Below are 24,370 nucleotides of genomic sequence, written 5' to 3'. Positions count from 1 at the left end.
GTGGGGAGGTGGGGCCAATGTGGAGGAAGCCAAGTGCCACGCACAGAGTCTCCAAGTGACTGGAGGACGCCCTTGCCTACGAGGGAACGCAGCTGTTCCCGGCGGGACAGAGGCTTCCGGAGACTGCAGGGCTTTAGGACTGTCACCTACTCACGGATCTCCATCCCAGGTCTCAGAGCACCATTTTTCTCCATCAGGACCCTAACTTTGGCCTGGGGATGAAGTCAGCCTCCTCTGTAGCTCTGCCATGTTTCTCGTCAAGTTCTGGGTCTGGTTCTCAGCACAGTTTGCTCTGCAGCCCAGGTGACAAAGATCCCTGGCGGTTCTTAATTTTGGCTGAACATGGGGAGCTTTCAAAAGGTGCTGCTTGGGGGCTTCCCTGGTGGCGCAGTGGTTGAGAATCTGCCTGCCAATGCAGGGGACACGGGTTCGAGCCCTGGTCTGGGAAGATCCCACATGCCGCGGAGCAGCTGGGCCCGTGAGCCACAACTACTGAGCCTGCGCGTCTGGAGCCTGTGCTCCGCAACAAGAGAGGCCGCGACAGTGAGAGGCCCGCGCCCCGCGATGAAGAGTGGCCCCCACTTGCCGCAACTAGAGAAAGCCCTCGCACAGAAACGAAGACTCAACACAGTCATAAATAAATAAATAAATAAAAGAACGTGAATTTCTTTAAAAAAAAAAAAAAAAAGAGCAAACTGGGCTATTCATTTAAAAAAAAAAAAAAAGCTGCTGCTTGGGTCCCCCTTCTAGAAACTGTGAATGAATCGGTCTCGGACAGTGCCTGGACCACAGATTATGTGAGTCTGGTGTGAAACCAAAGCTGAGAACAAATGTGTTTAAAAAAAAAAAAAAAAAAAAGGCTTCCTGGGAAGCCTCCACGGTTCCCAGCAAGCCTTCAGTTGGCAGTTACCTCGCCTGAGCCCATCACTGTCGCCCAGGCTTCTCAAGAGCCGCTGACCTAAGCAAGGCAGCTCCACCATCCTTGAGTTACCACTGCCCCACGCACTCACGTAACCAACGCTTGCATCCCACTGGTAGCTTAGCCCAGCTGCACTTTGAGTCACTGGGCCACCCCTGCACACCAGGGCTCCTACACCCCATTTACACAGTCCTCCCGGTACACGATCCGGCTCTAGAACACCATCCTAAAGACCACGTTCCCCTTGTCATTTTCCAGAAAGCAGAGCCGGAGATCAACCCCAGTGCAGGAACTGTTTGGAGACACGTGATCTCAAGAACAGAAGTGGGGGGCTGGGAAGGAGGGAAAACTAACACGCAGGTATGTGTTGGGCTGTTCGTCATTGTGTACACGAGCTCAATCCTGCTGGGACATCCTGAGGAATGATGTCTAATGTGTCTCAGAATCGGTCAGAACAGGAGAAAGTTTCTGCACCAGCTCACACTTCGTTTGTCAATTGTGATCCAAGAGGTGTGAACCCCTCACGCTGCCAGGTTTGCACCGGGAGTCCGGGTGTGAACCCCTCACCCTGCCAGGTTTGCACCGGGAGTCCGGGTGTGAACCCCTCACCCTGCCAGGTTTGCACCCGAGTCCAGATTGTGAACCCCTCACGCTGCCGGGTTTGCACCCGAGCCCCACATCTCAGTCTCAGAGAAGCCCTGGAGCAGACAAAGAGAGAGACTTCCTGAAACCACATGAAGCTTAGTCAGTTACACCCACGCGAAGTGGTTTCCGGAGATATGAATGGAGTGGAAGACGGGCAGAGAGGGTGTGAGGCGCCAGCATGTCCGATCCACAGGCAGGGCAGCTTAGGGAAAGGATGCTGAAGGAGCAAATGTGGGCAGCAGCTTTCGGTGCTGTCCAGGCTCACAGCAAAAAGAGCCTGGATGTGAGCCGGATGAAAGAGCCCGCCGCCGTGAGCATGGACGTGTGCGTCACGTGACTCACTCCCTTGTTCTCAACCCCACGCTCGCCAGGTTACCATCTGCTATAACCCGGCTTCCACGTGACTCAGCTTCAGGAGGAGAACGCACTAGAGAGAATGGATTTTCTTGTCCAGTCTCCATTATAAATTAATTAGAGCACTAAGACGGGATGCACAGGCTCTCAGGAACTGGGAGACGGAGTCAGCAGCCCCAGGGCCGGCAAAGGCGAGCAGGACGGAGAGCTGAGACGAGAGTATGTCTGTGCTGAGAGGAAGAGAAGCCGGAAGAGTAGACTGCCCAAAGGTCCAAGTCACTAAGGTTCTAATGAACCTGGGGGAGACAGGCCGCTAAAACTGCACTATTTGACTTTATTTGTGCCAATGGACTGTTAAGTCCTGGAAAACCTCAGATTACAGCATCCGTATGTAGTGACTCGGTTTCACTAGCTAAAGCCTCCTTTGAATTCTGGAGGCGCGGTCCTAGGACATAATTTGCAGTGTAAATGCTCCACGTGAGGAGTCTTACTAAGTGTGTGCACGTGTGTGTGTGTGCGCTTGTGTGGCTAGAATGCTTATGAACATGAGACCCACCCTCTTGACAAGGTTTGAAGTGCACATACAGTGTTGTTATCTGTAGGCACAGTGCAGTGTTATCTACAGCAGAGCTCCGGAATGTATTCATCTTGCATAACCGGAACTTTATACACAGTGAACCGCAACTCCCAGTTCTCCCTGCCCCCAGCCCTTGGCAACCACCAATCTACTCTCTGTTTCTAGAAGTTTGACTACTTTAGATACCACATATAAGTGGAATCATGCAGCATTTGTGTTTCTGTGTCTGGCTTATTTCACTGAGCATAATGTCCTCAAGGGTCACCCATGTTGTCACAAATGGCAGGATTTCCTTCTTTTTTAATGCTGAATAATGTTTCACATTTCTTTACCCACTCATCTGTCGATGGACATTTAGGTTGTTCAATATCTTAGCTATAGTGAATAATGTTGCAATGAATACGGAGTGCTAATCTCTCTTCAAGATCCTGATTTCAATTCTTTTGGATAAATATCCAGACGTGGGATTGCTGGATCACATGGTAGTTCTATTTTTATTTTTTTGAGGACCCTCCACACTGTTTTCCGTAGCTGCTGCACCAAATTACATTCCCACCCACAGTGCACAAGGGTTCTAACTTCATCACATCTCACCAACACTTGTTATCTTCTTGTCTTTTCAATAATAGCCATTCTAACTGGTGTGAGGTGATATCTCACTGTGGTTTTGATTGGCATTTTCCTGATGATTAGTGATAGTAACCATCTTTTCATATATGTGTTGATCATTTGTATGTCTTTTTGGAGAAATGTTTATTCAACTCTTTTGCCCATTTTTAAATCAGTTATTTGATTTTTTTGCTATTGAATTATTGAATATTAACATGTTATCAGATACATATGATTTGCAAAAATATCTCCTATTCCATAGGTTGCTTCTTCACTCTACTGACTTCTTCTTTTGCTGTGCAGAAACTTTTTAGTTTCACATATTCCCACTTGTCTATTTTTGCTCCTGTTGCCTGTGTTTTTGGTGATAGATCCAAGAAATCATGATCTAGACCAGTGCCATGAAGCTTTTTCCCTGTGTTTTCATTAGGAGTTGTATAGATTCATGTCTTACATTTAAATCTTTAATCCATTTTGTGTTGATTTTTGCATATGAAATAAGATGAGGATCCAATTTTATTTTTTTTGCCTGTGGACATCCAGTTCTCCCAACACTGTTTGTTGACGACTGACGAGAATTCTTGGAGGCTAGTAAGCTGGCCTCTCCTGGCCTTCACATAAGTCTTTTAATCAGTATTTTTACAATCTGAGAATATACAAAAATAAAACCAGGAAGTAGTCAGGATTTACTACACGCAAAATACTGCTCATAAAAGAAAATAGAGAAACTTAAGGCAAAAGGCTGAAGGACAAAACCACCCAATTAGATGAAGAAGTGACCATAAGCAGCATAGTATCTGGGCTGTCAGATATTCTGTCTTTATCTTCAAAGTTCTGGGGTAACAGTGTATCTGCCTTCAGAGTACAACTGCAATTCACATAGTAGCCATGGAGCTGTAGATCCTATCTCCCTTTGCTTTCACATTTCCTCCTATTTCCACTACAAAAGAGTAGCCACCTTGGGGGTGAAAAAAAAAGATCTGATTTCCCTGATAAGTGGATTGAGGTTCTTTGGTAAATATAGATGCTCTGTCACTATTACAGAGAAAGTTCCATTTGCCAGGAAAATAACCACACCCCTTTGCTATCTCCAAGCACCTTACTCTTTGGGATGTTTTGGCATAAAGGGCTATTTAAACAAACGCTTCTCTTGCTTTTAGGATGTGAAGCAATAAACAACAGCTGTGATTACTTAAATGCTGAAGTAGAACTGAATCAGTTTAATTAATCACAAAAGAAATTTACTGCAAGTAAGCTGCAGAGGTAAAGCGATGGTTGTGATTGCACAAAATAGGGGAAACCAGAGAATATCGTTCTTAACTTCCTTGGGAGTGGTTTGAAAATACAGATACATCAGCCCTTCTCATTTGCTCTGGTAATTTACTGTACATATTTCAGGGATATATTTAATGCAGTCACAACGTTAACTGGGTAAGAAAGAGTGCAAATCATAAGAATTTTCAACAGAGTAGAGGTTTTCTTACTCCATAATTCAGGAGAGATGAGCCTTCGTAGAAAAGATCTTGAGAAAAATTATGATGGCTTTTTAAACCAATAGAGGATGAGGGAGAGAGAAAAGGAACTCTCACTGTCAAGGTATTTTTTAGAGAAAGTGTCTCATAAAAAGAACCAGTTTGGGCTTCCCTGGTGGCACAGTGATTGAGAATCTACCTGCCAATGCAGGGGACACGGGTTCGAGCCCTGGTCTGGGAAGATCCCACATGCCGCGGAACAACTAGGTCCGTGAGCCACAACTGCTGAGCCTGCGCGTCTGGAGCCTGTGCTCCGCAACAAGGGAGGCCGCGATAGTGAGAGGCCCGCGCACCGCGATGAAGAGTGGCCCCCAAATGCCTCAACTAGAGAAAGCCCTCGCGCAGAAGCGAAGACCCAAAGCAGACAAAAATAAATAAATTAATTAATTAAAAAAAAAAAAAAAAAAGAACCCGTTTGAGTCTTGGTCTTAGAGGTACGATTGCCAGATAAACTTGAATTTCAGGGGGACGAAAAGGTTATTTGTTGTTTATTTGAAATTCAAATTTAACTAGGTGTTCTGTATTTTTTGACTGTATACCTGGCAACCCAATTTAGAGTCACTGATCTCACCGAATGACGCTACCAACAAAGGATCACGTTTACTGAAAGAGTCGGTACGATGCTTAAGTATTTCGGCCAGTTCCAAAAATAATACCTACTGAGAAGAAGAAGAAGAAGAGAAATATCATTTGTCTGGGGTGGAGTCAGTGTCTTGTGGAGAAGTGAGCACAGAGGCCCTGCTGGGGCCTCCCGACCCCTCGTGTCCCCCCTGGAGGGGGGGGCACCGATGGGCAGGGGGGGAGGTGGGCTCCTCCCTTTGGAGGGAGCAGGGGAGGGTTTTCTTCTTGTTCCTGGACCTCATCCTCTAAGCTCCGTAAAACACAACCCAAATGCAAAACATTAGACAATCTGACCACAGGCCGTACAGGAGACAAGTAAGGAAAGAGCAAAAGAGACCCTGAGCCCCCAGGGGCAGCTCATGAGCTGAGACGCAGAAAGGAAACTGGTGCGACAGGAGAAGTGGACCGACCCCCCACCCCCGCCCCCACCGCCCGGTGACATTTCAAAAGCAGGAGACGGCCTGCAGAGAGGGTGGCGGACCACGCTGTCCGTTGGGGCAGAGGACGAGCTTGCTGTGGAAGAATGTGCAGAGGACGTCGATTCCTCCATCTCTCTGGGAAACAGAAAGCTTGAGGATTACGACTGGTCTCTTGATTCCCTCAGAGTTTTGCAGGGAGACCCCAGGCATCTCCATCTGAGAATCACGGTCAGCGAGTGGTGACAGTGGTGATTAAACCAGTGCCATGTCTGGGAGAAGTAAAGCGAGGGAAAGCCACCCCCCTACCCCCAACCACAGGGAATGCGATGGGGTTATCTGGAGCTAGGCTGCCAGAACCCACAGTGAAATGGTGGCCGATGGTTACGTTTGTTTTATTTAACTGACTTCTGTTCAGGAAGTTGCTGAACCAACGTTTGAAATAGGCTCCTCACCATAAAATCCCAGCGTCTTTGAAGGAGTCCTGCAGCCACCGAATGAAACCAGCCCCGTCCTGACACTACACAAGCAAGTCTCCCTCTGGCATATTCTCTGCAGCTCATTTAATGCAAACATTGTCAAACGTCCGGGACACGTGGACGCTGGCCTGGTCCAGCCCCACTGCAGTCCTCTACCCCCTCCTCACCTCTGGGAGAGCCAGGCGCCAGGCAGTGTAGTTTGGCTAAAACAACTAGTCTTCCTAGAGCTGGGCGGGTGGGGAGATGGGAGGGAGTGAAAATAAACTAAAGACAGATAGCTCGGCTTTATTTATCTAACGGAGAAAAAACAGAGATGCGTAAATAACAGAAAGTGTACCAAATGGCTGATTGCACGGATCTTACATAGAAAAACACAGTCAAGGTTGCAGCTGACTTATTATCCTTGACTTGGAATTCATCAAATGGGCCATCCTTGACAAGGCACGGACTCTGTGGCCCTGTCCACTGCATAAAAAGGCAGCCCCCCAGCCCGGGCTGCTACTAACTGAGACGCGGTCTCCATTCCTCCGCAGGGCTGGGGAAGCTCCACGTGGGTGCAGGACAGGCTGCTTGTGCCCCAGCAACCAGAAGCAAGCCCTCGACAAGCCGTGTGGTCGCTCAGCCGGTCAGCGGGCACGTCTCCAACCTGTTAGGCGCAAACTGCTCACGTGGCACCGCCTCTGTGCTGCCGATTTGGGGAACAATAGGGCAGAAGTAATTCTAAAAAACGATGGCAGCAGCCTCTGCAGAGCGAGAAGGCCTGGTGTCTCGGCCCCTCCCTGTTTCCTTAGTGAGGTCATTACGGAGCCAACAGTCTAAGTCAGGCAGTCGTGTCGCCCAGCCCTGTGCGCTCCTGGCTTCGAGAACTCTGGGTTTGCAAAGCCACAACTTCCCAGAGTCTAACTCAGCCTTAAAGGTAGAGAAGGAGGAGCAGAAACTTGGGGGAAGCTGGAAAGTTAGCTGCGAGCATCACGTGCGTCCCGGTGACAATCCTTGTCACGTTGGAAGAGTCAGCAAGTCCCCGTGTCCCTCGCACCATACTGCAGCCGGGCCTGGAGTCCACAAGCAGTGGCGTCAGCGACGCGTTCTCCCGGAGAGGCGGTGGCTGAAGCATCCGTCGTGTCGCTCTTCCAGGCAGTTCCAAGGAGAGCACCTCCGAGAGCTGGAAACCACTGCCCAGGCCCATGGGCTCCCGGCCCAGGGCGAGGCAGCAGCTGTCACCGCGCTGGGGTGGCTCTGCCTGCATCTCGGCTGAGCTCTGGCCAAGTGGGGGCCGAGAGAGCAACAGGTGCACAGCACGTATCTGGAGGAGAAGCAGGGCCGCGGCCTCAGAGCACAGGGAGGACACGAGACTTCTTGGCTCTTCCACAGTAGACGGTTCACACTCAGCTCTAAGGCATCAATGTCAAGTCCCGGGAGATAGACACAAATGCTCCTAAACCATTCAGGGATACCCGGACGTAGGCGCTGAATTTCAGAGAGTAACCCAGCCAAGGAAACCCACTGTGTTTTAAAAATAATGTATTTATAGGATAAAAAAGAAGACAAATGGAAAGAGTAATAAAAATGAAGAGGAAATGTATATTTCCCCCTTCCCCTTGGCTCCATTTTCTGAAGATAACTGTTACCATTTTCTTGTGTGTTTTTCCAGATGTTTCTATGGTCTCCAAGCATACACACATCCATATATCTATATAATGAATGGATCCTTACTTTTCATACAAATGGTACCATATCATAAACACCATTCCGCATCGTTTTTCACTGAATAGTTCTTGAACATTATTTGAGAATTATCAATAGAAGGATGATACACCAGTAAATATGAGTCAATGTAATGAATCCCCCTGTATTCCCTGGTATGGATACACCCTCATTCATTTAATCAGTTCCTTAGTGGTGAACATTTAGGTTGAGGCTTTTGTTCCTACAAACAATGCTGCAGTAAAAAAAAAATCTTCACACATATACCTTTGACTCTGTGTGCAAGCACGCATGCAAGTTACATTCCTAGCCCTGGAATGACTGGATCAAAGGATACGTGTATTTTAAATGCTGCTGTATTGGCCACATTGCTCTCCAAAGAGATCATGACTATTCATGACTACCGATAATAACAGCTGAGCTCACCATATAAGCGACACCTCTTCTGCAGCCAATGCAAAGAGTCTGTATCAGTAAAATGTAAAATAAAAGCACTGAGAAAGTTCACAGTCAAAATGCTAGCCAATAGCACTTGGCTAAATTCCTGAACGGGAGCTTAGATCAGACAGGCTGTTAACAGAAGTAATCGCAAACAAAATGTAACCTTCCGTAGGTAGGAGTGGGGAATGAGAGCAGGGTGTGTGGGGAGTGATCCTGTGGTTCAATTTCAGAGCGAGTTTGTCCCACTGGCTCCTGCGGAGATTTCACCCTTTGTCCCTCAGTAGTTTCGTGCCACTGGCTGGGTGACCCAGTCATTCCACACCAATCAAGATGCCTGCTTAATGGGAGAACACGGCGATACCTGGAATATGTACTGAGCATCACAAATATACCCAGCTGCTCATCGCTTCCACTACCAGCGAGATAATATCGTGCATGAAAAGTTTTTACAACCTTAAGTTTAAAACCAAACAGGATAGAGACCTCATGGGGAAGGTTGCATTCATACATATAAATGAAGACAATAAGGATTTTTAAAAAACTTTTCTTTCTTAACTTTTTTTTTGCCTTCAGAAAAGTTGGAACTACTCTAAATAAAAAAATAAAATAAAATAAAAAACTCATGCCTAAATTTGAATCAAAAGTCTGTCTCCTCCTGATGTGCTTAACTAGAAACGTAATTGATTTTGTGCTGGACAGATAGGAAGCTGTCAAGCCGATCTTTCATTCCCAAGATCTCTACCAAAGTTGTCAGAAAAGGCAAACAGTCATTACTTTATTCACAGACCCATCAAGAGCCCCATTATTTATTTCTTCAATCATTTTGGAAGCTGAATGCAAATGCTTTCTCACTTGCTCCATCTAGCGGATCATGTGAGCAATCGCGGCTCGGATTGTTCCCTTGAGGCAGAGCCCCAATACCAGTGAAAAATCTTTATCAGTGTAATAATTAATTTGTTTAACTCTGACAAATATTTAATAATAAAAGTTACAAGCTCAGGTTGAAACAATAGCCACCATGAAGACGCATTTCTATTTCCCTTGGAGAGAAGAGAAATGTTGTTGTCAAGATAGCAAAAGGAAAAAAAGACTGTTCAGCTTGTGTGGTAGCCACAGCTCCCTAAAGGATCAATCAAGAGTGTCATCAGAAAATGATTATAAGATAGTTGGCATGGTAACCGGAATACTGAGGCAGTTCTTTATTATCTGTGTTCACGTGCGTTTAGAACTCACGAATCATCATCCCAAGCAAGCAGGGGAAATCGCTAATTAATAAGGTGCCATCTGAGTACTATGTACTCCATAACCACCATGGTTCGTGCTAGCTCTGCAAAGCAATGTGACTGGATAATTGCCCTGGTTTCTAATCTCATGATGTTATTATCATCTCTGCGATTCCATGATCAATTGTGTTCGCCACCGTCTCGGAGCATAAGAAAATGGGGGGAGTTTGATAAACTCAGGCTACGTGTTAGAAGCAACAGGCTACATTCCACTCAAAACTCCTGACACCGGGGATCACGAATGAGATGCAAGCTTTAAGCACCAAGCAATCAAGCCTGTACAGCAGGAGTCTAATGATTCCCATAAATGGCAGTTTAATCAAATGCTTTATTCCTGCCTGGAGTGAGCTCATCGTGACTCACAAACCACACGTCAGCCAGTAGTATTTTCTACCTGGTGCAGCAAGACCCTCACTCTCCTGCCCACTCAAGGTAAGGTCCCCATCGACATGGGCGGGCCCCCCAAGGAGCTATTCTAAACAGGTGGCTGGAGTCAACCCCAAATCAACACAACAAAGTAATTCCAGGTAACAACCAAATGGAAAATACCTTCCACAGCTTAGTTTCTGACACAGAGGAATCGCGACGCCCATAACACAGCCAAACTCACGATCAGTTCCAACAGAAACTATTCCCCGTTTCAAAAAGATACAGACCGCAAGCAAAAGGGTTCTAAGAATCCCACCGATTTCCTTAGTCGTTAATGCTCACCATTCTGAGATGCATCTTGGGGCCACTTATAGGACAGGATGGAGGAGGAGTTTCTGGACGTGCCTGTAGGAAACAGAAAAAAAAAAAAAAGAGAGAGAGAGAAGGCATCAGAAGCTAGTTTAGACAAACACATGTAGGAAATGACCACACTGATATTTTTTGTGTTATGAAAACTGGAGGGTCTGAGGCTTCATATGACTAAGTATACCTGTCCATAAGTAAGATAATAAGCTGCAAGAGAACATTACCCAGAAATGCTCCTGGGTCATAGTATGAGTTTGCTGGGGCTGTCCTAACAAAGCACCACAGTCTGGGTGGCTTAAACAACAGACATTTATTTTATCACAAATCTGGAGAACAGATCCGAGATCAAGGTGTCAGTAGGGTTGGTTTTTCCTGAGGCTTCTCTCCTTGGCTTGCACACGGCCGTCTTCTCCCTGTGTCTTCACATGGTCGTCCCTTTGTGTCTGTCTGTGTCCCAATCTCCTCTTATAAGGACACCAGTCATAATGGATTAGGGCTGAAGGGGCTCAGAACACGCCAGCCCAAAGTATGTCACTTTGGTGTATAGATTATTTTGAACTCAAGGCAATGGAGAACCAGCAGACACAGAGAAAGCTCTTTAACTCCCCCTTACCTGCCTAAAATAAAGTACAAATTTCTCCTTTTGTAAAGGAAATTTCCATTAGTTAAGGTATCTGTACCAGGGTGAGAGCTACTCCCAGAGCCCAGTTCTTCACTGGAGAGACTTTTATCTCCATAACAAGGCAAATCTTTTCATTTCCTCCCCATCCCATAATTTGCCTCTCCCACCCCCCAGAAGCTCCAAGCCCCTCTTCCTTTCCATAGGTCAGGTGGCATATGTCTTAATCATCTGGGCACCCGCCCCCTTGAGTCTCATATTTTGGGGAGACTGTGCGTTCATAAATATATAATTAAATTGACTTTTTTTTCCTGTTTATCAATCTTATGCCAATTTAATTTGCAGACCAGGCACAGAACCTAGAAGGGTAGAAGGAAGACTTTTCCCTCCTCTACAGGGCCCACCCTAATGACCTCATTTTACCTTAATTACCTGTTTAAAAGACCCTCTCTCCAAATACAGGTGCATTCTGAGGGCCTGGGGGTTAGGACTTGAACATACAGATTTGGGATGGGCACATTCCACCCATCAGTCATTTACTTATGTGCCCTGGGAGCCTGGGAGATGGGGGAAGCTGATTGAAGAAACGGCGGGGAGAGGATTCCTCCCCAGTAAATGAGGGAAGTAGGCACAGACCACCTTTCTCAAAGAGTGTCCAAGAAAGAAGGCTCAGGAGTCTGGTTGGAGGGTGGCGGTCTCGGGGTGATGGGACAAGGAGAATCAGAGCACGGTGTGGTGACCCGGCGCTCAGTGCCAACTGGGAAGGGAGGGGTCCAGAGAAAGAGCCGAGGACCTTCTAAGGCTCTGTGGGAGTGCAGTTCCTCTCTGCCAACAGGACTGGACTCCTCCAGCTACACCCCATCTCTTGCTGGGAAGATATGAGTAAGAACAAAATGTCCTCCCAACCCAGAAACCCACTCCACAAAGGTAGAAAACAAAGGAGACGCTCTTATTATTGAAGAAGCCTTAAGCCAGAATGTGACACGCATCACAGGCGATTGGCTAAGAGGCTGCAAAGACAGAAAGAAACCTCACCTCTCACGTAGCCAAGCAGCTACAAGCCATTACGAACATGCTCTCAAGGTGACCGATAACTAGTCCTCAAAGAGAAGACTAGACAGCACCATGGTCACATACAGGTCATCCTAGGTTTGCCTGGTAATTGGGGTGACCATCTGTGTTAGCTAAGCGGCTTTATTCAGGGGAGAAACAAGCCACTTATATCCTTAGGACAGGAAGCGGTTTTGCAACTTGGGGCAAAGGCCCCGCTGAAGTTGGCCCCATCCTGGCGCAGAGGTTGGGAGACAGAGGTGCTGTGAAGACAACCGCATTTCCAAGAGGCGGCTCCCAGTCCTGGAGGAAGACAGTCCTGCAGCCTAAAGCTGGCTGAGACCTATCTCATCCGCGAAAGGATTTACACACGTTACAGAGAGAGGAGAAAGTACTTACAGTTGCACGTTTTCTAACGTGACTGATCTAAAAAGAAAAGGAGACAGAGAAGTCTCTTCCCTTATTTTCAACAGAGAGAATTAAGCCTCTTATCTCTAATTTGTATTTGTCCTTATGCCCTTAAACAAGGCTCTGCCACGTCCCTCCACGACAGAGTGTTGACGGAGCCTTCAGGGTTCAGTCGTGGCCAGGGATGCTGGGCCCCAGGGATGGAGGAGATGGGGGAAGAGGCGAGGTCAGCGGTGCCCCAATGGGGGTCAGCTGCAGCCCCCCGCAAAGCCCTTAGTGGGCGAGATGGCACCACCTCACTGCCTCAGAAGCTGGGATGGGAATGGGAGACGTGAACTGGTCAGTGGTTATTCTGCTGTTCTGAGAAATGGCTGGAGTGGTTAAAGACCCAAGCCTTACACTGATCCGCCTAGGGACGCTGGATAACGCGAAACTGAGGGCGACGGTGCATCTCGGGACGCTGGATAACGCGAAACTGAGGGCGACGGTGCATCTCGGGACGCTGGATAACGCGAAACTGAGGGCGACGGTGCATCTCGGGACGCTGGATAACGCGAAACTGAGGGCGACGGTGCATCTCGGGACGCTGGATAACGCGAAACTGAGGGCGACGGTGCATCTCGGGACGCTGGATAACGCGAAACTGAGGGCGACGGTGCATCTAGGGACGCTGGATAAAGTGAAGCCGAGGGCAGTGGTCTGGGTTTTGTGAATCCCAGCATTAACCAGTCACAGGGTGGAGGTGGGCCTCCATCCAGTCTGTTCAGGGCTCCCCTCAGGGTCTGCAGGGGGGCCTTCACCATTACGCGCCTGTACAGCTCTTTCCTCTCCAGGGCAGAGCCAGAGGGAAGAGAAGGGACAAAAAGGGAAGTCAGACAGTCTCCTCGAGCACATCAGAGACTGACAAATGCGCTGTGCTACATCAAAGATAGCGGGTGAGAATTACATATTGTTTTAAAAGTCAAGAGGTGAGAATTACGTATTGTTTTAAGATCCAAGAGGAAGCTTCATAAACCCAGCTTTCAACATAAGCCTGTTGAATATATACATTGGTGCTTAATGCATGTCTTATTCTCCAAACAAAAGCCCAGACCCCAAATACCTCTTTTAAAATGGTTAATGCCACTTCTCAAGGATGTTTTGAATAGGAATCACAACTTCCAATTTATCTGGTGAAATGCATGAAAAATGTTTGAAAAAGGTCGGATTGTAAGTTTCTAAGAACACCGATGGAACATGATATGTGCTTGGGCTTCCCCAGCAAAGCTTCCACATACTTGTTTTAGGAGCTACTTAGCGTGTCAAGGCAAGCATTTGCAGAAGACCCCCCACCACTCCAGCTGGCAGTCAGCTGATGGGCGACCTCATCAGCGGAACAGGGGCTCAGACCCCAGCTCTCCACGGAAAGACCTCAGAGCCAAGGTTCTCCGTGAACCTGTGAATCAGGATGACAACACAAATCATGAGGTTCTTGGAAGGACTGAGTAAAAGCACGTGAAATATTACCTATTCTATGAATTATAGATAATGTAATAGAAGAGTGCTTGGCCAGAAGTAAATGCCTAATTGGTAAATGGTGGGTATTATTGAAATTGTAAATTTTCCACCATGTGATAAGATGTCTAGCATGCTCACATTAAACACATACACGAAAGGTTTCTGAAGATGTGTTTATTTACCCCAGTCCTACCACGTGGCATTCTGCACAGATGCTGAGCTTCCTTTCTGTCACAATGCTAACTGAAACACCTTGACGATGGGGTTGCTTTCATCTTTTCAGAAAGCACGTTTTTTCCTGCATTTGTTGATGGAGATTCACAGTTTCCTTCTGCTCTCCCTCTGACCTTCACTGTGTCTCCGTGTTCACTCGTTCAAACAGCCACCATATGTACGCTTCTTTCTTTGAAAAATCCCACAAGTTCGTCAATATCAAAATAACCTCATCTTCAAAGGATTTCATGTTAAAATTGAATTCAGATAAACATGGACACCTAAAATATAGGTTAGAAAGAAAAAGGGGTAGGATAAAAGGAAAATTCCATTTATTCTAAATCCGTAACGTGGATTCTCTGCGCCTCAACGGAAGTGCTGAGCCCTGGGGACAGAGCTGGGCCGTGGAGAATTCCAAGAAATGTGCAGCGGTGACTCACGCCTCATCCCTGCCCTCCCACAGACTTTGATGTAAGCAGGGATCATGGGAACCGGCTGAAGCCCTGCCAGGCTGATGCACTCAGAAGGCAGGGAATCTCCCCTCACCTTCCGCTGACAGGCTCTCTGTTTGTGGGGAACCAGACTTCACAACGAACGGCCAGAGAAGCCATTTCTCCATCTTGCCCACTCACAGGCACCCAGGCAAATCCCTTTCCCGTCTCCAAAAGCAAAATAAATGAAATGTCTCCTTTCACATCACCACCAAGTGACTTCTGTTCTCATCTGAATCTCAGCTTAGGCTCCAGTTGAAAAGCCCCTCTTCTAATAAAACCTTGTCCACTGGAAATAAGGGGGAAATGTGAGTTTGCCCCCCCCCCCCGCATTATAAGACACATCAGTACAATATGGTCACTTTCAAAATGAATCTTACCCCTTAAATTTAACAAAACACTTTCAGTATTTTTTAAGCCAGGTGTTGTTTAGAAGGCGTAATGGGTACAATTAATAAAGACCTTACCTGAAAGCTTATAATCTGGAGGGGAAATCAGACAGAAGCACAGAAACTATGTCACAAGGAGTTAAAGAGGATGCAAGGCTTCTAAAACTGAGTGACTAGGGAAATGTAGGCTTCCATTAATAAATGTAGAGAAATCAAAGTCTCTATTTTTGGACAGGAGAGATATAATAGATTCAATACTGGTGACGCTGCGCTGTTTGGTACACCACGGACTTTTGCGTGAGTCTGGAGGAGAATTGTCCAGACAGAGCAAAAGGGAGCAGAGCAGAAGAAACTTGACTAACACCTAGTTTTGAGAACAGAAATTATGGTTAGTGAAAGAGTTGTCAGAGAGTCAGAAGAATCAGTAAAATCTGATAGCCAAGGAGTTGAGGAAGGAGAGAGCTTTAGAGAGACAGACTGACCAATTGTATCAAGAGGGGTGAGAACGGAGAAAAAGATGTTCTAGTATATTTACTGATTAGGTGACCCATGGTCCACACAAGATCCCAATTCATGGCCTCTATCTTAGTAACACTGGCAGCCAGGTTACCTGATAAATCCTGCCGAGCAGAGAAGGCCCAGCGCAAAAAGAAATCCAGAGAAGGAGCAGGGCAGACCTCCAGCCAGCATCGACCAGCTGGACCATTAACAGAGCAGGGGAGAACCTTGCCAATTTCATGTCAATTTTGGGGTGTAAGCATGCGCTAAAGGAGTCTGCAAGACATGTGAAATTGTAATACCCTGTGCAGTTTCCACCATCCTCGTGCAACAGGCGTGAATGACCTCGCGAGCACAGGTAATAGAAAAATGTAGTAAAATAATTAGGAAGTGAAGAGTTTGGGGTATTTACTACTTTTGTTTATTTTTAATACAGTTTTATAGCTACTTTATTTATTTATTTATTTATTTTTCGCTGTGTTGGGTCTTCGGTTCGTGCGAGGGCTTTCTCTAGTTACGGCAAGTGGGGGCCACTCTTCATCGCGGTGCGGGGACCGCTCCTCATCGCGGTGCGCGGGCCTTTCACTATCGCGGACCCTCCCGTTGCGGGGCACAGGCTCCAGACGCGCAGGCTCAGTAGTTGTGGCTCACGGGCCCAGCTGCTCCGCGGCATGTGGGATCTTCCCAGACCAGGGCTCGAACCCGTGTCCCCTGCATTAGCAGGCAGATTCTCAACCACTGCGCCACCAGGGAAACCCTTTAATACAGTTTTAAACTGTAAGCTTACATTATTTAATGCGTAAAAATTGCTGTTTAAAAACCAGTTCACAAAATTCCTGAAAATTTAACAATCGGTTCTCAAAAGCCAGTGCACCCAACTGAGCATGACCAATCAGATTGTTAAATATTAATTTTTCCTTTTCTGGTTGTTAAATGGCCACTGCCACAAGCTACTCCAGTCCCTCTTCTAGAACCTCCTGGACCTTCCCATGATTCAAAAATTAAAGAGGTAATTCCTGTGGGAGGGAGGGTGCAAACAACCTTCAGGAACCCTCTCCAATAGCGCTATGTTCTGGAAGGGTCCACTCTGAATGCCCAGTGCCCCTGTCACTAATTATTACCTATTTTGAATATCACCTACATAGGCATCTATGGAGAGGCTCTCTGTTGCTGGTGAGAGAAACCCAGAGAACCACCTGTCTGTATAAAAACATTGTATGTTTCCATCACCCAGCAGTTTCCTCTCTGCTCACCCTCCTCTGTTCCCTTTAACATGAGATGCAGAAGACCCCTGATGAGCAACTGCCACCATCTTCCAGAGCCATTCCTTTCCAAACGCTACTGAGTCGCTCTCCTTGTTGCTAAGACCAGCTCTTAGAAAGTCACAAAGGAAGGAAACTATTTTGAATGGTTCATTGCTACAAATTCTACATAAGGAAAGATCCAAGAAAATTGTCCTAAGATACAACATCTTTGGGCCACCCTCAGCTCTGGCTTAGAAGAGAGTGAATAATGGAGCTGGCCTCCTGGCTCTCAGGATGCCTGTTTTGCGGCCAAGCACCTAAGAAAACAGGACAAATCGGGCCAAAGAACAGTTGAAGAACCAATGATGAAAATAATTAAAGTTCTTGGTAAACAAGAACTCAGTTATCAAGGGACATGAGTCAGTAGTAAGCTGAAGCCAAAAAAAAAAAAGTCTGCCTGGGGCATTACTGGAATTCTTGCTTACTTCAGGAAAGTTCTCTTTTCAAAGAACATCTTGAATCTAACAATTTGAGCAACGAGGAAACACAATAAAGAGATAGTTCTGCAGGGCTCTCTACTTTGGATAGACAGCATCAGCAATTCTAGCTTCAGAAGGAAGTCAGTACAGGAATTAAAAGGTGGTCAGTGGAGGGTTAGAAGGTTCTTGCCCTGGTTTTGCTACTAGCTACTGAGTAACCTCAGGAAAAACACTCAGCGATTCTGGGCCTCACTCTTCTCGACTATCAAGAAGACAATGTAAAGATCTATAACATGCTGCAGAGTTTATCCTCAGTAGTAAATAGTTTTCAATATCTTTAGGATCTGTCCCCAAATCTCCAACTAGCTGACATGAACGGTGTTGCAGTTCACTTAAGATCAAATAGGTAAATGCAACAAAGAATTAAACAGAGCAAGTCAAGTGAGTAAACATCTGTATGCATTTTTCCTCTGATAACCAGATCCAACTTGACAGCCATTTGAGATGCCCTACATATTTGAATTGCTCTGATATAAAGGATTTTGTTAACATATTCACAATGTATAATACAAAGCGAGGAGGGAAGCAAAGATCCAGTTGTGAAATCAGAGTCTGTTCTTCATTCCCAGAGCCCAGCACCAGCATCCACAGGCCCCTGCAGACCCCTTGGAGTTTATGGAGCTCTGCTTGGAAAGGCCTTCACCACAATCCATCCCAGCCGCATACAATCTACATTTTTCACACGTGCTCCAAACTGATAGATTTAACTGTGTTAACCAGGTCAGGACTTTGAACATGCCTTTGATTTGGAGGCATTTTTCCTTCTTTGCAAAGAATAAATATGGCACAAAAGGCTCAGTCCTGTTTGGTTTTTTGTTGTTGTTATTTTTCAATCTAGTCAAAATTTAACTGGGCCATCTCTGTGGGCCGTAGAGTCATAATCTTGCTAAGCTTCTTCTATCATTCAGGGAAAAGCCAAATTTCACTAAATAGACTTTTAAGGGGCCCTTTGTGTAAATTTAATTTTACAAATAGGGATTAAATGATAACAAAAGGTCTGTGTAGCTAAAACCCCTTCCCCAGACCCAGTTCTGAGACTGGACCCACAGGCATAACCCTGAATGCTAGCTACCATGTCTTGGGGTCTGTTTCACTTCATGATCCCCCCGCCCTTCCACTGGCTCAAGGTCAGGTGGTCCTTAGCTGCCCCCCCCACTCCCCGGCTCCTGCAAGAGGCCTGCTCCCAGCTCAGGTTAATCCGGGGTAACTGGCTACGGGTGCACCAGCTACAGGCACGTGACCTTGATGGCCCTTTGGTTGGCAAAGAAGTGTTCTTGACATACAGTTAGGGAGGAACCTCGGGGAAAGTGGTCTTAATAAAGTCACCCTGAAGCGGGTCACGCAGGAAACGCCTCTTGGCAACTATTTCTTCAAAGAGGCGGGGTGACAGAAAGAGAAAATGAGTCTGTCTCCATAAACTAAAGCCAACTAAATGGCGGTGAAAATTCAAAGCTTGTCTTTAAAGCACAGGATTTCTGACGTGAAATTTCTGCTGGTAACTAATGGAGATTCATTATGGGCTGAGAGGCTGTGCAAATCAGTTGTTTTCAAAGGAAAATCTTTTTGAAGTTTGAGTGACTGCAAACTGATTAATATGACCCCTTCCACATTTTTCTCACCATTAATTCTCCTTAGATCTTCCCCCTGAATTTAGGTTTTGGAAGACCGTTAACTCTCCCAGATCACAGGCATCCACCATGCTGAATAGACTGTCAGCCAGAGACCAAAAGTTCTAGAAGATGGACATTCCCCCCTGCATCCTGATTAGAAGACAGGCACCCCAGCTCTTGGAAAAGCTTCTCGCAAATGACACCGACTTTAACAGTGGGTCTTGAGCACTATCACGAACTCAGCTGTCTCAGGTCAGTGGACTAGACCAAGGTCAGACATGGAAACATGTCACGGTTCACCCAGCATCTCTCACGCGCTTCCAGAGCGGACAGAACTGAGGCGGTGTGATAAGTTCTCCAGTGTGAACGTCCCAGATTTCTTTAAATGTGAAAAAAAGTACAACTTTTGAAAAAAGCATATTGGGCTCCAGAAGTTCCCGAAGAGTATAATATTAATGAGAAATTAAATGGCAGCATAGGTTGCCCCAGGGACATGCGGAACGATGCAAGCAGGTTGACATTTAATTTCACACACAAAGGCCTCATTCCAAATGTCGCTCACCACAGCGTCAGCGCATGCTGGGAGCAGGGAAGATGCCAAATGATGCAGGAGAGCAAAACGTCTGCAGGAGGCTCACGAGTGAATCTCCATAACAATCTCCCCTGTGCTGATAATGGTGAGTCACTGGTACGCACTGTATTACAAAAGTCCCACCAGCACTGCTTTCTTAGAACGTGTAGTTTGGCAGGAAAGTTGTAGACTGTCTAACCCGTCTGAGGAAACTGAGGCTCAGAAAGACGGAAGGATTGCCCCCAACCATGGAACCAGGGCTGTCCCCGGAGTACAGGCTCCATCTGTTCTCTTTCCTTGCCCATTTACAAAAGGACTTTAGAACACGTATATTGACTACAAGTCCTAAATGGGGTGTTGGGGGCAGTGCCGATAAAGCATGTAAAATTGCTGATAATCAATTGTTCTGACACATAAAAAGGCATTTTCATAAAGTTCAACTTGATTGAGGCTCTTTTTGAATTGACCTTTGCCCAGTGGAGCGGAGCCAGATTCCATGCTCCAGGCCCCCATCCATCACCCAAGAATCACCCAGGTGTCTGCCCTTTCCCGACACACCCCAGGTCCTCACAGGACCCTGCCATCCGGCCTCCCTCTAAACTCCCGCTGCTGCCTGGGAACTAATCCATGACCAGGAGCAGAGCTTGCCGATGCCAGTTTTAGAGAAAAAGCAATTTTCTATCCACATGCCTAAAAAAAAGTCAATTCATTTCATTTGGGGTATAGTTGCCTGTTATCTCCAAGCTCTGTCAGAAAATCCAAAGTCATTTATACAGCAGAGCTTTGCAGAAACGTCAGGTGGAAATGTGAGTTGGTAAAAGTGTGTCTCATAACAATTGCATATTCCTCTTCCTTCAACCCCAAGTTCATTTTGTGCTGCACCCAGAGCCTCTGCCTCAGAGCACGCTCACAGACGGTCCCACCAACCCGCGCATTGGGTGGGACACACATGACTCACTATCCCTAGGTGGTTTGCTGCCTCAGTTATTTTGACTTCCTTCTCTTCCTGTGTCATGATATCAGACAAAAATCTATGATCTATGGCTAGTAGAAATCTATGGAGAAAGAATTCCTCTCCATAGGTGCAACCTTAGTATTTTCTCCTGTTGACAGAGACATCGGTCCAGTTCCTAAAGATGCTGTCTAGGGAAACATTTGGCCCTCTGGCCTCCCACGGGGGACGTTCACTAGCAATTCTAGCAACAGACAGAATGGCTTGCCTGGTCCTGCCTTGCCAGTGAATAATCCCCAGGTCTAAATATGAAATTGGCATTGATCTGATACCGTTGAACTTACATCTGCCATTTACGAGGGAAGAACACTTGATGCATGAACAGCGATCTGTTCCACTCTAATGAGAGAGCAAAACTTAGCAGGTGCAGCAAAAGATTTTATTTTCTACTTTCTAAATGAAAATAGTACAGAGATCTGCATTCCTTTCAGAACCATTTCTAACAAGAAAAAGAAGGGATGGATCTTGTAGATGTGCCTATGGGGACCTGAGGGGGGTACAGCCCAGGAGGTCATTTGGAAGGGGATCAATATCACAGGCTGACTTGAACTGCCTAAAGCCCAAGGCCAAAGAAGCATCCATGTCAGCAGGGAGCGGCCATGCACCGTGGTAAGACCTCACCCTGTATTCCAAGCTGGGGTTCGCTTTGCTTATCCTGTGAGTGGTGGTGAAGGTAGTGTTACCGATCCTTTTATCAATCTTCTTCTCTTTCCCTGTCATATCAATTTTGTTGGACTACCAATGTCCGTATCTAGTATCAATCGCCAAAACTCACAAAATTGTAGAAAACAAAATGAAAATAAGAAAACATGATGCCTGTGATAGGTTGAATTGTGACCCCCAATAAATAGACATGTTGGATTTTAACCCAACACATATCGGAGGCTGACCTTGTTTAGAGATGGGGTCTTTGCAGAGGGAATCAAGTTAAAATGAGGCCATGGGGGGGCCCTATTCCAATATGACTGATGTCCTTATAAAAGGGGGACATTTGGACACAGACACACACACAGAGAACGTCATGTGATGATGAAGGCAGAGTTCGGGGTGATGCTTCTAACAGCCAAGGAATGCCAAGATTGCCAGCAACCACCAGAAACTGCGAGACAGTCATGGAACACATTTTCTTCACATCTTTCAGAAGGAACCAGCCCTGCAGACACCTTGATCTTGGACTTCTCACTTCCACAAGTGTGAGATAATAAATTTCTGTTGCTTAAGCCACCCAGTTTGTGGTACTTTGTTACTGCAGCCCTAGGAAAGCACATTCTCAAAGGAGGGGATATAGCAAAGGGCAATGTATCCTATTCATTCATTCATCAAGAATATATCTGTCATGGAAGATGAATATGGAATATGAAGGTACAATTTGTGAAGGAAAAATACAGGGCATGATGGAAATACACAACAGGGTTTGTGTACGTCAAGGTGAAGAGTACAACCTGTCCTCAAAATGCACTGTCTAGTAGAGGACACAGACAAGACAGCCAACCGCTGTGATGCGCTTGGTGCACCATGAAGTCCAGTTTCTGAAGAAAACCTTTGTTGTGCCGGCCGCCAGGCACCCACACACCTCCCCTCGCTGGCGGTAACGCCAAGACTGGTGGGGAGTGAAGAGGGAAAGACGTTTCCTCTCCCTGCCACCTCGTGGTTTAAAAGTGGGCAGGTGGCCAGACGGCTCCGCTCAGACTCTGGTCCCAGGGTAACTGGAGGTGATGGGCTCCAGCTGCACTGAGACAGAGGGCCACTGGTGAGGCAGCTGAGCCCAGTGGGGCCACACCAGAGGGACCCCGATCAGCCTGTGGCAGGAGCTTGTCTGTACGTCACCGCATCTAGTCCTTTCCAGGGCTGACTCTCCAGGTTTTTCTTTAATTATGGGAGCTGTCAGACGGCCTTCCAATAACTCACTTTTATTCTTGCAATAATGGTTGGTACTTAATTATTATACACTGGTTCAGTTTTACCAATGGTTAAAACATTCATCTAGTTCTACGTAGGTTAATTAAATACCCTGAATCGCCATAATACACATCCACTCCCTCCAGCACCATCCCCACTGATGAAGTCCTCACTATGGTTCAGAAAGTCTGACACAGACAGACCCCCCTCCAGAGATGCACCAGGTCATGGAATCCCTTCTTCTTGGTTGGCATCTGTATACTTCCAGTTGGTAAATATTTCTAATACCATCCCCACTTACAATCACCAACACTGATTCATACAATTCCTGAACTCATGTTTGAGCACTCCAGAACTGTCTCCCCCATGCAGCATGTGGAAAAGAATGTCCTTTTCCTCCTTTTGTAAACAAGATGGAGACTCATTCTTAGTGGTCACTGCTGTATGCACTACGTTTCCCTTCTTGCAACTCAAGAATTTACAAGTGAAGCCGACCGTAGCCTTGACCAGAATAGAACCTCCAAACCAGTGGAATCCTAGGCATCACCGGGGCACAGTTTACCATCCCCCCCAGGTGGAGTGGAAGCCATGCCATCTGCTGTCTGAGAGACCTTGGTGAGTCACACCTGCTCCCAGATCCACAAAGCGGAGAGCACACTGCCTATCCTAACGAAGTAACAACCAGGATTCAGTGAAACAGCAACAGGAAAGTATTTTTTTTTAATTGAAAAATACAAAACATTCTGTTAAGATGATGGATGTTTGTGTTTTAATTTGATTGCAGCTCGTTTTTTAAGTGGGTCTTTTGAAATTACTTAAATCTGAAATTGTACTAGCTTTGCCGTGATAAGAATCCCCAAATCTTAGATGCTTACGACGTAACAGTTTATTTCTTGCTCAGAGGTTAATGCACGAGGTGCTGCACGCAGGCCGCGGGTCCACCACAGCTCTGCTCCAAGGTGCGGCTCTGTCGCGTGTGTCCCCTCAGGCCAGGGAGCAGCCGGCACGTTGGCCATGCCTGTCCTCTGGCAGAGGTGACGAGCTATTGCATTTAAAGGTTCTGCCCTGACCCAGCATATGTTAATCCACTCATAGGCCATTGGCCAAAGAAGTCACGTGGCCAAACCTGACAAAGAGACTGGAAGTCTAGTCTACCTACAGGACGGTAGTGACAGTCACATGGCTACAGGTGGGAAATGTAACCCTCCTGCAGGGAGGGACGTGAAGAGTTGGAGGCCATAACATAGTCTATGGCTGAAATGCTGCCCTCAGTGGTCCTTTCTGGCTTTGTCAATACTCAACTTCCCTGGCCTTGCCCACCAGTACCCGCTCTTCCCACCTCCATCACCACCAAATCCTGGTCCGTTAGACTATTCTGAGTTCAGAACATTCAACGGCTCAGCAGAGTTTCACTCCTTGGTCCTTACCAATCTCTTTCACGGGCCTCTCTGATTTTCCAGATTAAAAAAAAGAAAAAAGGGGAATTCCCTGGTGGTCCGGTGGCTGGGACTCCATGCTTTCACTGCCAAGGGCCTGGGTTCAATCCTTGGTCAGGGAACTAGGATCCCACAAGCCACACGGCACGGCAAAAAAAAAAAAAGAAAAAAAACAAGCAGAATATGCATATGCTTCACCTCAATTCCTGCATGACCCCAGGGGGAACCAGAAAAGGGAAGAGAAAGACAAATGGTATCTTCTATTTAAGCATCAAAGTTGTCTGAACAATCTCGGAACAATCCCCAGGGGGTTTCTGAATCTTGACCTGATCTTACATCTGTTTATTCCAACATTCGGTGAGTTCTAAGCCAGGCAGGTGCTTGGCAATAGAGACATAAAGAAGAACGACACAGTACCTTCCCTCAGAAAACTCACAGGCGGGTGGACAATGCAATGAGCATTTGTATGCGCTGCGATGGGGGATGTAATGAAGGATCGTCCGCCTGTACCAGGTCCACCCAGGAAGTTCTGCCTACACCAAGATCAGGAGGACAGGTAGAGAGCACGGTGTCAGGAAG

At 46.6% G+C, this 24,370-nt stretch overlaps 1 protein-coding gene across 41 annotated transcripts in view; it reads right to left on the bottom strand.

Annotated features, from left to right (window-relative positions):
• Positions 1-24,370, bottom strand: part of FBXO15 (F-box protein 15) — a 585,398-nt gene that overhangs the window by 369,675 nt on the left and 191,353 nt on the right. For 40 of the 41 annotated variants that reach the window (XR_014234370.1, XR_014234371.1, XR_014234372.1 and 37 more), the window contains one exon: positions 10,292-10,354. Coding sequence is in view for 35 of the 41 variants with exons in the window: in XM_082355200.1 (XP_082211326.1) it covers positions 10,292-10,354 (63 nt within the window). In the remaining 6 variants the exon portion in view is untranslated. Of the gene's footprint in view, positions 1-10,291; positions 10,355-12,972; positions 14,384-24,370 lie in introns of those variants that run through there. The other variant, XM_082355224.1, reaches the window with a different exon arrangement.

Source organism: Balaenoptera borealis, assembly GCF_965194805.1.
Source record: "Balaenoptera borealis genome assembly, chromosome: 14".
In the NCBI taxonomy this organism is placed as follows: Eukaryota; Metazoa; Chordata; class Mammalia; order Artiodactyla; family Balaenopteridae; genus Balaenoptera; species Balaenoptera borealis.
This window is presented reverse-complemented; position numbering and strand designations above follow the sequence as displayed.